The 15633-nt window shown below is 32.5% G+C and overlaps 3 protein-coding genes across 3 annotated transcripts; 2 read left to right on the top strand and 1 right to left on the bottom strand.

The window, feature by feature from the left end:
- Positions 1–4888: 4888 nt before the first annotated feature.
- On the top strand, positions 4889–6317 carry HELRODRAFT_174490 (hypothetical protein; the record flags this gene model as incomplete). Its single annotated transcript, XM_009021939.1, has 2 exons — positions 4889–5087; positions 6169–6317. 2 exons carry the CDS (start codon positions 4889–4891, stop codon positions 6315–6317), a joined length of 348 nt encoding a protein of 115 aa, XP_009020187.1.
- A 4237-nt stretch (positions 6318–10554) lies between these two features.
- Positions 10555–11067, bottom strand: HELRODRAFT_174488 (hypothetical protein; the record flags this gene model as incomplete). The annotated part of the gene is made up of 1 exon (XM_009021938.1): positions 10555–11067. The coding sequence occupies one exon, from the start codon at positions 11065–11067 to the stop codon at positions 10555–10557; it is 513 nt and encodes a 170-aa protein (XP_009020186.1).
- Positions 11068–12447: 1380 nt separating this feature from the next.
- On the top strand, positions 12448–13266 carry HELRODRAFT_174487 (hypothetical protein; the record flags this gene model as incomplete). Its single annotated transcript, XM_009021937.1, has 2 exons — positions 12448–12962; positions 13059–13266. 2 exons carry the CDS (start codon positions 12448–12450, stop codon positions 13264–13266), a joined length of 723 nt encoding a protein of 240 aa, XP_009020185.1.
- Between the last annotated feature and the right edge of the window lie 2367 nt (positions 13267–15633).

Below are 15633 nucleotides of genomic sequence, written 5' to 3'. Positions count from 1 at the left end.
TATGAGAAAGAAGGGGTACGAGCAACTAGACGAGCAGCAGAGTTAAAAGCTTTACTTAAAGGATAGAGTATAGAGTCAGGAAGACCATAGTAGAGCGAGTTACAATAATCAATCCTAGATAAGACTAACGAAGTAACAAGAAGGAGAAGAGTAGGATCATCAAGAAAAGGCAAAAGTTTTTTTATTCTACGTAGATGAAATTAAGAGCTTCTAGCAACACTATTAATCTGAGAAGAGAGAGACATAGTAGAATCAAAGATAAAACCTAGACTACGAAACTTATGAGAGACATCAAGAGTTTTAGAATCAGGTAAGATAATAGGAGGAATAGTAATAGAGTGTTTAGATTTATTAAAACAAATTAATTCAAACTTAGAAGGATTAAGTTTAAGACACATAGAGTCAGACCAAGCGATAATTGAAGAAAGACATAGAGATAAATTATGAAGAACACTATTGAGATTAGATGGAGGAAAAGAAGTATAAATGTAAGAATCATCAGCATATTGTTGACTAGAGAAAGAAAAGTTATTAATAATACGAGGTAGTTCAGAAGTATAGAGTCTAAATAGAAGAGGGCCAAGGATAGAACCCTGAGGTACCCCGAAAGTAAGAGTAGAGGAGTTAGAAGTAGAATTATTGAGAACAACAGAAGAAAAACGATTACATAGATAAGAAGAAAACCAAGATAGACAAGAATCAGTAATATTAAAAGAAAGATGCAGCAGTCTCAAGAGAATAGTATGGTCAACAGTATCAAAAGCCGAAGAAAAGTCAAGAGTAAGAAGAAGAGTAAGATTACTATTGTCACTAGAGAGAAGGATATCATTGTGTATTTTATCATTGATGTATTTTATCAATACACAAGGATATCATTGTATATCATTGTATATACACAACCCCTCAGAATGATCCAGTGACCTACGGAGATTGTCGTTTGACTTCTCAACTACTTGTTTCATATGTGAGTCAAATTTCACAAACAAATTTTCAAGGTTGTTTTTAGATATGGAGATAACTTTTTCAACATTTTTATTGAACTTTTCCAAGAGCCTGTCAATGAGTTTCAACATGTTTTTGCTAGATTTTTCCATGACTTTGGTTATCACAATTTCCAACGATTCTACAGTTAAAGGAGCCATTATTACAGGAATCCGTTTAACAAATTGAAACTAGCTTGCTGGCTAATTTGGAGATAGGCGCACCTAACGGATTACGTTAAATTAATAAACGTACGCTTAACAAAAAGTTCGAAATACAAATTTCTATTATTTGGAACTAATTATAGCATAAACCGTTAGAATTACAAGGGAAAACCACACGTTTTAACTCGGCAACGTATTAATAAAATAATTTTCGAGAAAATTTGCTCACAACCGTCCGCCATTAACCAAAGAAAACAAAGTAAAAATCTTTTACAAATTCCAGCTAAATTTATATTTTTGTTACAAATTTTTTTCTGCTTTTTACAACTTAAGTAATTTTTCTAAAACAACGCTTTTGCCATAACATGAATTAATAGTGACTGGTGTCACGCTTCGATGGTTTTAGTTTCAATTTCTGCGTTGGTGTGAATTGATTTGAAGACCACGCTGACCAATGTTTGTTTATGTAGACTACAAGAAGTGCTAAGAAGTGAACTAAATTGTTAAATTAGCGTTAAATTATTCAAGATTGAATGTTTAACAAGATTTTAATTATTCCATAGAGCCCTTGCTCATCAAACAACAACCACCTGAGTCTCTGGTTGTTGACTGTGGAAGCAAATTAGAGATTGTTTGTATCGCTGATGGTTTCCCATATCCTGAATACGTATGGTACAAGGAAAACAAAAAAATATTTTCTGACAAGGCTGGCAGATATGTCATCAAGGAATCTCAGTTGATATTTTGCCATTGTTATTTATTTAAAATATTATGTTTTTGCAGTTGAATTTTTATTAACATTTAATAAAATCTTTGAAACAATTTAAAAGATATTTTATTATTCAACTTTTCGTAAACGTCTATGCACTGATATCAAATTTCTTTTACTAACATGGTGATAGAAATTTGTTTATTTGCTTTCAGGACATCTGATGCTGGAATGTATACGTGCAGAGTGCAGCATCATACAAAACAAGATGGATGGCTGCACGTGTTTTCTACGACTTGTTCGGTACTTATTAACAAAGTTAACAACTGTAGCGTTAAATCAAGTAATTTTCACTTTATAACATTACTTATCCGTTAATTTACTATAAATTTATACAATGGAAACAGTTTAAAATTGTGATTTAGTTTTATCTATTTAACATAAAAATTTAATTTAGATTCAGTTTTAGATGGAGTCTCATATTCGGTAAATCAATTTTTATTTCTTATTTGTCATTGCTGTATCGCCATTATTTGACTAAAGTTTTAAAATATTATACCTATTCAACGTGCAGAAAACTACCAACCAAGGTTAAATTTAATATTTTTTATATTGTCTTACTATTAAATAGTAATCAACCAATATATATCTAGAAAAAAGTTAGTATTGTTATTTTACTGTATAATTAAACTATGTATATCTATGTTGAACAGGGTTGTTAACGATACTTTTGAAAACGGCGATACCGATAGCGAAATTGCAGCCGAAATGTATCATTGATACCGATATCGATATTAATTTTTGATCGGTATCACCGATAGTTTTTAGCAATAATTTTTAAACAAAATTTACAAACTTCTTAAATAATTTTTCAGGAACAGATAAATTATTTATCGCCATTACAAAATAATTATAAAAAGTGATATTTTAAACTTGATTTGCAACGTATCGGTTTCGAATATCGACAGCTCTTAAATGTATCGGCGATAACCGTTGCGTTTCTTACATAAAACAGGGTCGGCGATATCGATGCAAAAAAGTATCCGCGAGATTATCGACGCGATGCTGTTACTTCGATATTAACCCGCTGTTGAGCACCTGGGTCTCGCATTTTTAGTGTCATTATCACTCGAGCTTTCGTTAACCAGCAACGGTTTTTCGATAGTTAACATACTCAACTTATTACACATGAGCGCCATAACGCATCGTCATCTGAGCATATGATTGGCAGGTGTTTCATTATACTTGAACATGGTCAGTGCAACATGGGACTCAGCGCTTTGAAAAATTTTTTTTTTGATATCGGTACAAAACAAAGTTAATTTTTTTAAATTTTGATAGCCATACGAATCAGTTTTAAAATCTAAACCAAGAAAAAATTTAGTTTAATTTTAAAAACAGCATCTTTATTTTGATAATAACTTTTTTATATAAATTTCGAATTTGAGTTATTGATCTTAGAAGTTTTGCTCAAAAACCTGAATACTATAGTCGGGTCGTTTGGTGAAAATTGCATGGTGGGAGTAGAAATCTTTTGGATTTAGAATCAGGATGTATGTACAAATGTATGTTTTAAAATCAGATGGGTTCAAAGTTTGAAGATTTTGTAACATTTACGTTGAAAAGCCTTGGAAAAGACTTTGTTATAATTTATAAATAATGTTTAGGTTGGCATTAACAATTTATTTTGAATGTTTGATGATTAAATAATGTAATACAGTTGAAAAATAATAGACTGTTTTTATCATTTATTTTTATTATTCAATTTACATCGGTATCTTATGAACGGGTTATCATTTATTTTTATTATTCAATTTAAATCGGTATCTTATGAACGGGTATCTGATAGTATACTTTCAGCAAATCTAATTTTTAAAATGTCTTTTTATAGTTAAGTTTAGCTGAAACCCTCTGAATGTTAGGAATAGGATACATATCTAGTTTAGTGATGGCGTTTAAACAGCGATAATCTCCGCAGGCTCTCCATTTTCTAAATTTGTCTTTTCAATTTTCCTTGCTAGAATTTTTTGGAAATTTTTAAATTTGTTAAAAATAGAATTATGCAAGTTCATCATAAAATTTAGTGAAACTGTTGTTAACCAAATTCATAAGGCAGATAAGGCCTTTTTTCGAGTATTCACAAATCATCTTTAGTGCATGTTTTGTTTTCAAATTGGATTAGCGTCACAACTAGAGTTCGGTGCTGGGCCCTCTATTATTTGTTGTTTACATTAATGATATCGACTCTGGCATAATGTCAAAGATATCAAAATTTGTGGACGACACGAAGCTGTGTGCAAAGATTAACAACGAGGAAGATGCGGAAGTACTAAGACAAGATTTGACAAGACTATACAAATGGTCTGAAAGTTGGCAAACGTTATTTGACATAGACAAATGTAATGTTATGCATATGGGAAGAAAGAACAAAGGTTTTCAATATCAACTCGGCAGTAAAAACCTTCTATCTACAGAAGAAGAAAAGGACATCGGAATCGCTATTCATAAAAGCACGAAAACATCAGGACAATGTACTTTGGCAGCAGCCAAAACAAATCAAATACTTTGATGTATTATAAGAACGGTGGTGAGCGGAGAGAAGTCAATCATTATAAAATTGTATAAGACGTTAGTTCGCCCTCATCTCGAGTACTGTTCATAGGTTTGGAGTCCAGATCTGCTAAAGGACAAAGACTTTCTTGAACGGGTACAGCGTAGAGCAACAAAGATGATCGAAGGAGCTGGAAAACTAGAATATAGGGATGGACTGAAAAAATGTTCACGCAGCACTCAACGGACAACAGATGAAAACGAAAACAAACAAGGATAAAATTATAGTGAGACAAACAACAAGAATTTGTTCGTATTTGACATGCAACAATTCAAGCAGATGTTCGCGGAAATGAAAACCGAAATGAAACAACAAAACGCTGAAATGAAGGCTGAAATGCAAGCTAATGCCGACTGACAAGAAGAAAAGCAATCGGCTGATGCCGACCGTCGAGCAGAAACAAGTGAAAAGCAATTCGTGGAAATGACGGCCAAGATCGATCAACGGATAGCCGAAATAAGAGAAATGAAGGCCGAATTACGAGCGGCCAATGAAATAACACGATCAACCTTTGAGGGAATACCTCCTAACGAAGAGACTATACCAGAAACGGCTACACAAGGGTCGGTAATTATTCTATTCGTAAGTAATAAGTACTCAGTTTTTGGTACTCAGTACTCAAGTACATTTTTCACTGAGCACTTAGTACTTATATTTAAGCACATTTTCTGGGTACTTACATTATTACTGGTTTTGGGATAAGCTATCCAGCAAGCGTACCTTATTCGATGAGCGTCAACAATTAAATTAAAGTAATCAATTTTTTTCCATTTTTATTGAACAATTGACTTCACGAGATTGTCTCTCTGGTAAAATTTCATAAAGAAACGTGAAATATGAAAGCGTGGTGTTACTAAAATGCTCTGGCGAATAAATTTTAATACGGTGAGTAAAATTTCCTGTTGATCATCAGACTTTTTAATTTTTAAGTAAATTAATAAATAAATTAATAAATTAAATGTAAATAATAAATGCAAACAATGCATTTTAATAGAAAGAGCATTTAAAATTTTTTAAACAGCGTTTGTTGGTTTTACTGTTTAGTAAGTGCTGTAACTCTTTTACTCAGAAAATTTTGCAAAGAATAATTTCATTTTTTTCTACCCACCATGAATATGTAAACTTTTTATTGTCCAAAAAATTTTAACCCGCAACCTGATGCTTATATCGACCCGTCTCATTCATAATAGCACTACAGGAGGAATGTAAATTTTTATCTAATGCAAGAAGAATGTTGTTTTATTTTTATTTCGTGTATTTGTTTCATGGATGTTGACATTTTAGATTGAATATTATTATCTATGTGTAATCTATCTTAACTTTATTTCAAAAAACCTGTTAATTATTGTTTCATTTGAAATAAAAATTAAGCGTTGCCCTACTTTAAAATGACGAGACGCAGATTCTTGTTATATTTTTTATTTTTTAGTTATTATTTTTAACATTTTTCTTAAATTGGAATAAGTTTATACTTTTTTGGTTTTTAATTATTTAAATAAATATATCGCAGAAATGTCAAAAATGGAATTATCCTGTTAGTGATTAATTTTTAACTTTTTTTTAACACATTGCTTTTAATAAATATATTTAAATGAAAATTACGAGCAAATAATAAGAAAAGAAACAAACATGAATAGATGCAGCTACTAATTTTTAAAATTTTTAAATACCTAGAACCAAATTAAGAAACTAAATAACTACAGGTCCTCAAATAATTGTCCAGCCTACTTCCCAGTCGAACAGTTACGGAGGTCTTGTTATTTTTAAAGTTAAAGCCCAACACAGAGTACACAACCATGAATGTCTCATGTATCAATGGTTTTTTAACAGAGTACCAATTATTGGTTTGTAAAATTTGTATAAATCGATTTTTTACAATAAATAAACATTATGAGTTAATGCCAGATTACCATTAATTTTATTTATAGTAAAGTACAACATTATGTTATATTTGTAATGCATTGTATTCAGTGAGCGTATAGAGTTTTCAATTAATGAATAGCTGTCGATAAATGAGAAACTTTCGGAGCACTCGTAGTCGTATTTTTTCATCGGACTCAGAGATGAACTTTTGTATAATTTTATCATTTTATTTATGTTCTAAATTTTGTTTTTCATGTTCTTGTTTTATTGGCATTATCTCATCTGTTATAGTGATAACACGTTACCAAATGCTCTATTTTACTAATTCTATTTTTTGTAACGTTTTTGAAAAAAGACAAAATTAATAATATTATTATATATTTTGTTAATTTGTTCTTTATTAATTAAAATAGGTATCAACAATATTCACACAGCTCATTTGAATACATGCTCTGTTTAGAAGGTTTCTGGGTGGCGTCAGGGAGTTTTGTTGGTCAAAATACATGCATAACCTTTCAACTTAGCTGTTATTCGAGTTTATGCGCGAACGTCTGAAAGCAGTAAAGAAGATCTTGCTTTTTACAGTGATCTTGATAATGTTTTAAAAACATACGGTTTTCAAGACGTTGAAATTATGATGGGTAACCTGAATGCAGTTGGCTCTGAAAAAATAAATGACGTGGTTGGTCCTCACGGGATAGGTGAAAGAAATGAAAGAGGAGAAAATTTGTTTGAATGGTATGTTGCAAATGATAACATTTTTACCAACACACAGGACCAAAATATTGTTGCAACCCTTGACGCTCATAACTACCAACACCAATGTTATAACTTCAAAGATTTCTATATTTTCAATACCAGTGTTGTAGCTTCCAACGATCGTCAAGTGTACTATATAATAACACCGGACGTATTACAAATTTATAAAGTCTTGATTTTAGTGATAGTGGGATGTCACGCCGCATCAATATAAAGGCAACGAGATGCTATTTATTCCAGGCTGCACGTAATCGTGCTTGAACGGCAGCTTCAGCTGTTCCAGTACAATCTAGAACATTCCCTAAATATTGAAACGATGTAACTTTCTCTACCTTAATGGCTTCAAAAACATTGCTATTTCGTATTTGTTGTTGTAGATTGATGCAAACAGGATAAAAAAAATTGGACACTTTAGATAAAGTACCAATTATTTTCGAACAACGTTTATGACACCATTGGTTACACTGCTGACACTTGATACTTGCTGATACCGATGTTTTTCATACATATATATAAAACACACACACACAAACACACACACACACACACACACATATATATATATATATATATATATATATATTGGGACGAGGTTTTCAGCTATGCAGATTTCATTGAATATTTTTGCCCACTTCGCGTTAATCGCGTTAATTTACTTTTTAAAAATACACTCAATGAGTATTGTTCGACGTTGGATGCATTCAAACCGGCTAAGGCGCAGTTTTTGACCCGACGTCCTGAAACAACAGTCGTTACGTCGTTAACGATTAGAATAAAAAATATATAAGTTTCGAATAATTCTGCTAAAAAAAGATATTGACATCAGTTGATTACGAACTTTTTATATATATATAAAACAGGCTATAACGCGATTTTAAATAGCTTTGGTTAGTGTTTTTTAATTTGCAATGCTAAAATTGAAATAAAAATGAAATCGGAGTCAGGGTAGTTATTCCAAATGTCGATGTCTGAAAATTTTTATCAGTGAGTCGATGTCCTGCTTGAAAAACTTTGATCTTATTCCGACACTCCGATTGACTCCAAGAAACCCGTTGATGACCTGTTCTTTGAGTTTTTTGTAAAGTATCGGTTTAAAAGTTTCTGAGAAACTGACTGAATTTTGAATGAAAAATAGGGTAGCATAATTATGGCGCTTTTGGAAATGTTTGTAAACCCATGAATTGTTGAAAATAAATTATATCCTTAAAATTTTTAATACTTTATTTAATCGTAAATTGTGTGAAAAGTCAAAATGAATGGAGTGAACTGGAAGTTGAGAGCTGTGAAATGTTCGCTCTCCGGATGGACTCTTGGTGGCAATTTTTGTTGATGATCAGAATCGAAAGGTTAGCATTTTTTGATGGACCACTGAAACAAAACTGGAAATGATCAAACGAGATATAGTAGGTAACCCGGCAACGTTAACAATAAAAACTATGCTATGGTGGATGGAAACATTGCATCAACTAAAACAGCAAACTAATTCGAAAATTTAAGCGTCAAAATCATTGAGTTGATAATCTTGATAGTAAATTCAAGATTTTAGCTGATTGACTAATTAATTCATTAATTCATTTATTCATTAATTAAATCATTCTTTTTCGTTTGTTTTATACTGAGTTTTCATTTTTGAATTAATCTTCAATGTAACCAATTAATTAATTAAACAAACTTCAAAATAAAAATCTTATGTTTCAAATTATTATTCACATTTATAACATGAAAGGTGCGATACAAAATGAATTACGGTTGGACGATATAAGGAGAGAAGATGAAGGCAGATATCAAGTGAGGGTCTTCTGCCAACGAAATCAATCTAGCGAAATTCTATCAAACGAAGTTGTTTTGGATGTAAAAAGAATTCCCAACCAATATACTGGTAAAGAATTTAAGTAACATACTTTACGTTTAACTTTAAAATATGCAAAGGTATTTATAACGGTTTATCAACATTCAAGTAATTTTTTCAGATCAAAACTGTATTTTTGCATTTCATCAAAAAATACTTGAAAAATATCGGTCCAAACAACCAGACTAATATGTGCTCATGTGGCAATCCACGCTTTTGCCATTCTGCAGAAAACATCCAACAACGGACTCGGCCGTATACACGATGCTTTATTAAGAAATTCATGAGAGATTTTAATTTTTGTTTAAAAACTCTAGAAATTTATAGCACTAACTTTTTGTTGGTTTCAGCACCTGCAATCCAAAATGATAAATGTCAATGGTAGGTGAATTAAACCTCCTTGCGTGTTCACCGGCACGTGTTTTGTCAGCTCGAATGATAATATTATGGCTATCAGATGTCATCTGATCCAATGCTATCTTAAACATTGTTATTTTGATGAAGAAACATTTGTAATTTATGGAGAATGGTTCTCTTTACTGTTGGATTGTGAGCACAACGATTATCAACTCCCGCATCTGAATTGCCCATAAAATAAATTTGTAAAAATTGATAATCTGCATCTGGTACTGGTAACAGTGTCCCCAGTAAATGACAACTTTGTCCTTGTATTTGTAATTTTTAAAAATTTGTCGATTCATTATTTCCGATATATATATATATATATATTTTAGTATATATATATATATATATATATATATATATATATATATATATATATTGTGTTCATGGTGTGATTAATAGGACGGACGCAAGCACGGGGTTGAGTGGTGGTATTGAAAGAGTGGAAAGCTTTGTTTACTTAGGGGATAAGCTGAACGCGGATGGAGGATGTTTGAGCGCAGTTACGGCTAGAGTTCGTGTGGGATGGATGAAATTTAGGGAACTTGGTGGGGTATTGTGTGGAAAGAAATGGTCAGTGAAGGTGAAAGGGAGGGTATATAAAGCATGTGTGAGAGCAGCGATGGTATATGGTGGTGAAACTTGGGTGTTGAGGAGAGAGGAGGAAAGTGTACTACAGAGGGCTGAAAGAGCTATGGTGAGGATGATGTGTGTGGGTTAAAGTGAAGGATAGGAGGAGTAGTACAGAGCTGATGTCAATGATGGGACTGAATGAGGACATTGTGACATTGATAAGGAGATCGAGATTGCAGTGGTATGGACATGTGTTGAGAAGGGATGAAAGGGTCGGGATTAGGCGAGCGTTGGAGTTCGAGGTTGAAGGAGTGGTAGGAAGGGGTCGTCCGCGATTGGAATGGAGAGAGCAGGTGGAGAAGGACAGCGTGAAAGCGGGGTTGCGTGATACTGAGGCGAGTGACAGATGTGGATGGCGTCGAGGGGTATTTCGGTTTCATCATAGGTAGCCAAACGGTAACCCCCGATCTCGGGGAAAATGTCGTCTAAACGTGTGTTGTTTTTGTTGTATGTATATATATATTTTAGTACATACCGAATATTATAGAAAAATATTCTGGTATAATACCTTGAAAGTGGGCATGAAATTGTTTTGTATAATATGTATAGCGCCAAATTATGTCATTTGAAAACAGCTGTTATATTAATGAATGTTGACCAAGAAGTGTTTAGAATCGTTTCCAATCCCAGAAACTAATGATCGTAAAGGATCTGGTGGTGGGACCAATTGTGGCAATTTTACTTTGCCTACAGCACAACATAATCCAGTAGATTCATGGGTGTATTTTAACGTCTTACAATATTTAAAGATTATTTTCATTTCACCAATTGTTACCGATTTGTCGGCACAATAATCTATTGCCGGATCATAGTGGAATGCAGCTTGTTCAAGAATCACAGAAGCACTCGGTCTGCGGACTCGCTCAATTTTGTTATGTCGTGCTTGCTGTTGTTGTGTTTGATGTGCACAAACTCGTTGCATTCTAAGCATATCTACTTTATTATAACTCACTAAATAACTCAAATCTGACATAGCAATACGACTATTTTCTTGACCTGTCTCTCTCACTCTGGTCATCAGTGCGGTTAGCACGTGAGGTAGCTCTTCGCACATTTGATTGACTTCGACTACGTCAGGTCGTCTTCTCCTCGGCATCGTAAATTGTAAATAATCAAAGTGTGAAAATTTCTCGCTCACTTAGCAGTAAAGTGTCAGAATCACAAAATATCCAAAGCACATTACTCTGAATGTCACTACCAGAAAAGATCAACAATGTAAAGAAAGTTCTCGCGCACTCATAGACATTGAACTAAAAGTGGATACATAAAAAAATTTCTTAAATCTTTATTTAAAAATAACTTTATATGAACAAATATAAGATTTGACAAACCCGCAAACTTTTCTGAAACCCTTAAATATCAAATTCTTGGTTTAAAGCTTATAGTTGTCAATATTAAACTATGAATTTAAATACTTTACATTACAGTTTTTAGGGTTGCTCATTAAACACAACATAACATCATAATTATTAGATTTGGCCAACAGAATTTACATTTTTTTTCTTCAATTTCACAACCCTTATGTTTCCTGGCATGTTTCCTCTATCTATATCTATATCTCTTTCTTTCTCTCTCTCTCTCTCTCTCTATATATATATATATATATATATATATATATATATATATATATATATATATATATATATATATATATATATATTATTGGTAAGCCATTACCTTGTCAGTAGCCTGCCAAATATATATATATATATATATATATATATATATATATATATATATATATATATATATATATACATAGATATATATCTATATATATATATTTTGGTAACAGACTGTTGTTAACGCAACATTTCAAAAATTCAACACTACTTTCAACATTGTTCAACTTTTTTATATTTCTTTTTAATTTATTAATGTCAGAAAAATTAGACATTTTATTGTTTTAAAAATTTTATTAAATAAATTTTGCAGATAGCTATTATGAGTTATAGATAACTCATCTTCAGTGCATTATATATAATGTAGGTTAATTTATATAAATTATTTAAAACAGAAAACGAATAGAATAAATTTAATAACATTAAACAATATAAAACGCGATTTTCAAAATTTTTAACGGCAAGATTGTTTATATTATGGTTGTTAAGGTTAAATATTCATGTTCGAAGCTGGTACAAAATTACGTATGTCATCTGTAGCATTAGCAACATCAGTCACTCTATTCCATAGATTTAACAGCTCCCACGATACAAAAGATATAGATTTTGAGGTGTACTATTAATTTTAATTATTATTAATGTTAGTTTTGGTTCCTATTATTATTATCTTATTATTTTACTTTTTTATTTATTTATATTTATTTATATTTTATATTTTGTCCTGGGTATGACATAAAACTGCATCCACGCTGCCTTGCCTGCTTTTGAGCGAAAGGCTAGGCCCACCGCTTATAACTGGTGGTTGTCGTCAGGATGGGTGTCCGGATGTTAAATCTTTTCCCCAAATTATTCCTATGCCATCACAAAGAAAAACAACGGCCCCTAGTCCCCAGCAGGCCTTAAATGGTCAAGGGATGCCAAGAATCCCTGGGAAGTATGCAATAGCGGAGGGATGCTTCAGAAAAATTCAGAATGGCCCCTCTATGGTACTTAGACTTAGAACGCTCAATGTTGGATCACTGATAGGCCACAGCATGGAAATCGCAGAAATGCTCGAGCGTAGAAGGATTGACATCTGCTGCCTTCAGGAAACCCGATGGAAATCGAATGGTGTCTGTCATGTCAACTCAGACAAAGAAAAATATAAACTATTTTGGAATGGTCAAAAGACGGCCAAAAATGTTGTTGGAATTTTTGTCAGAGAACCGCTAGCCCAAGAAGTACTGGATATTAAAAGAATTAATTCACGTCTCATGTGGATCAAGCTTCGCATAGAAAAGCAAACAATGATTTTTTCTGCATGCGCACCACAGACAGGCGAATCAGAAGAGATGAAAAATGACTTGAATTTACATGCACTTGAAACAACGTATTTGTGTGTTTGTTGTTTATCTCTGAGAATTGTTGAAGAAAGATTAGTAATAATATTAATGATAATAATAATATATACATTTATCGCAGCTAGGAACAAAGTTGCACTGATCATAGGCAATGCATCGTATCGAACTTATGGTTATCCGTTGCCAGCGGTGCGACCCGACATGTTCCATACAACGAAATTGTTCGAAGAAATGGGCTTCAAAGTCATCTCGCTGCTCGACCTTACACTCAGTGAAATGAAACGAGCTGTGGCTTGTTTCTGCAATTTATTATCAGAAAACTCTTATGGTTGATATTAAAATATTTTTTAATGGATAATTTGTTACAATTTGTTTATTAATAATTTTTTGGTTCTCCTTATCAAACGATAAACGCATAACATCTTACATGTCAATGATGTCATTCTATACTTATATATAAACTTTTTTGCCGCAATGGTGCTACATCCACATTAAACTACGATAAACTAAGAACAACCAACGATGAATGCTGTTAACATAATTTTTGCACCACACGAAGCGGTGGTAATAAATTTTTTTACATTAAACAATAAAATACAGTGATCATGTATTTTCTCGGGCACGGTTACATGTACCAACATATGCACTGCTTAATTCCATGGGATTCCAGTTTGGGTAATGATGTTAATGAATCGTTGTGCATTGAGAATTGCATCGAAGATGTGCAAGTCAAAAAACCTAAATTGGTTTTGGTCCTGGTTGATATATGCAGACAACAGTATGTTATATTAATGTTTTCCATAATTTTATATACATAATGACGCAGTTTTAAATGATGCTTTATTTATCAGCATTATCAGCTTTATACATCGTTTTCTTAATGTTGTGGTAATCTTTTAACTTACGAGAATTAGCGAGTGAATGTTTTTTTTTTATTAACTTGTTTCTGACTTTGTCCTGCGTCTGTCTGTCCCTTCCTTAACTTTTTAATTTTAAACGTTGCGAAATTTAGTTGAAGGTATGTTTCAAGGGTTTATAAAAACAATTTTTCTGTAAAAGAAAAGGCAAATTTTGATATCTTCAAAAGAGATAAATATTTTTATATTAATTTAAATTAATTTAAAAAAATATTTGTATCCATGCGAGTCCTAACTAGCATTTAGATTTAAGAGCTTGAACGCATAAATGCAAGGTGTAGAATGGCCTTTTGCCAATTTTTACCAGCTTCCGATGCACCTAGCGATTTAGTTTACAATATAATTTAACTCGATTTATGGTTTTATTTTATCCATATGAAATATGTAAATAATATAATTAAATAATATTAATATACAATGAAAATTTAAGAATGATAAAAATAAAATTGAAATAAATAATAAATGGAATAAATTTTATAATTATTTTCAGTTATTAAAAACACTTTAGAACATAATATTGATATGCTATCCAATGAATTATTTTATTCAAAAGTTATTTTTTTATTATATAACCTTTTCAGTCTTGTATAAAAACTTCAATCAATCAATCAATCTTCGTTTAGCGTCCAGAGACCCAGTTTCCCGAGGTAGGACGTTGTTTTCTTTGCCATAAACTTTTTGCTTTCATATCTTGCTCGATTGTTTGCGACCAGGACTTCTTTGGACGGCCTTTGGGATGTGTGCCAGGTACTTCAACATCTGCAAGAGAAGTTATAGCACTGAGATGTCATTTATTCCAGGCTACACGTATGCATGCTCGAACGGCAGCTTCAGCTGTTCCAGTACAATTTAGAACATCCCCTAGATATTGAAACGATGTGACTTTCTCTACATTAATGGCTTCAAAAACATTGCTTTTTCGAATTTGTTGTTGTGAATTGTATAAAAACTTTTTGATCAAAAATTGATCGATTGAACAGTTGACTGATTGATAAATTTATTGATCGGTTTTAAACAGCTTTCCACTTTTTTTAAACATGTGGTCCTTCAACTAATTCGTTGCATCCATCGGAGCATTTTTATGTCGGTTCGTTGAAGTTGTTGTTCCAGTTGGGTTGTCATTGGCCATGTTTCTGCACCATATAACAACACCGGACATATCACAGATTTATAAAGTCTTGATCGTAGTGGTAGTGGGATGTCACTCCGCATCAATATAGAGGCAAGGAGATACTATTTATTTCAGGCTGCACGTATGCGTGCTCGAACGGCAGCTTCAGCTGTTCCAGTACAATCCAGAACACAGAAAGACAACATCAAATCTACCGAAATCATGCGCCGTTCTAATTTAGATGATATAGGACGAATGCCGCCAACACCGTCTGTGGTGGTTTGATCATGTCAAACAAAGTGGAAACAGTGCCATAATTTCTCTTGCAGATGTTGAAGTACCTGGCACACGTCCCATAGGCCGTCCAAAAAAATCCTGGTCGCAAACAATCGAGCAAGACATAAAAGCTCTTAATTCAAATGAAATGGATACAACTGATCGTCTAATTTGGCGCAAAAAGTTGATGGCAAAGAAAACAACGTCCTACCTCTGGGGAATTGGGTTTTTGGATGCAAAACGAAGATCGATTGATTGTTACTTACATTTTTTGGGAATCAGTTGGAAGCAGAAAGTAAAGAACGAAACCGTCAGAAATCAATATGAAAGACAGAAAAGTGTGTTTGACAAAGTCAAAGAAATAAAATTGGGTTTTTTGGAATACATTTGTAGAAT

The sequence above is a fragment of the Helobdella robusta genome (assembly GCF_000326865.2).
Source record: "Helobdella robusta unplaced genomic scaffold HELROscaffold_30, whole genome shotgun sequence".
Lineage (NCBI taxonomy): Eukaryota > Metazoa > Annelida > Clitellata > Rhynchobdellida > Glossiphoniidae > Helobdella > Helobdella robusta.
This window is presented reverse-complemented; position numbering and strand designations above follow the sequence as displayed.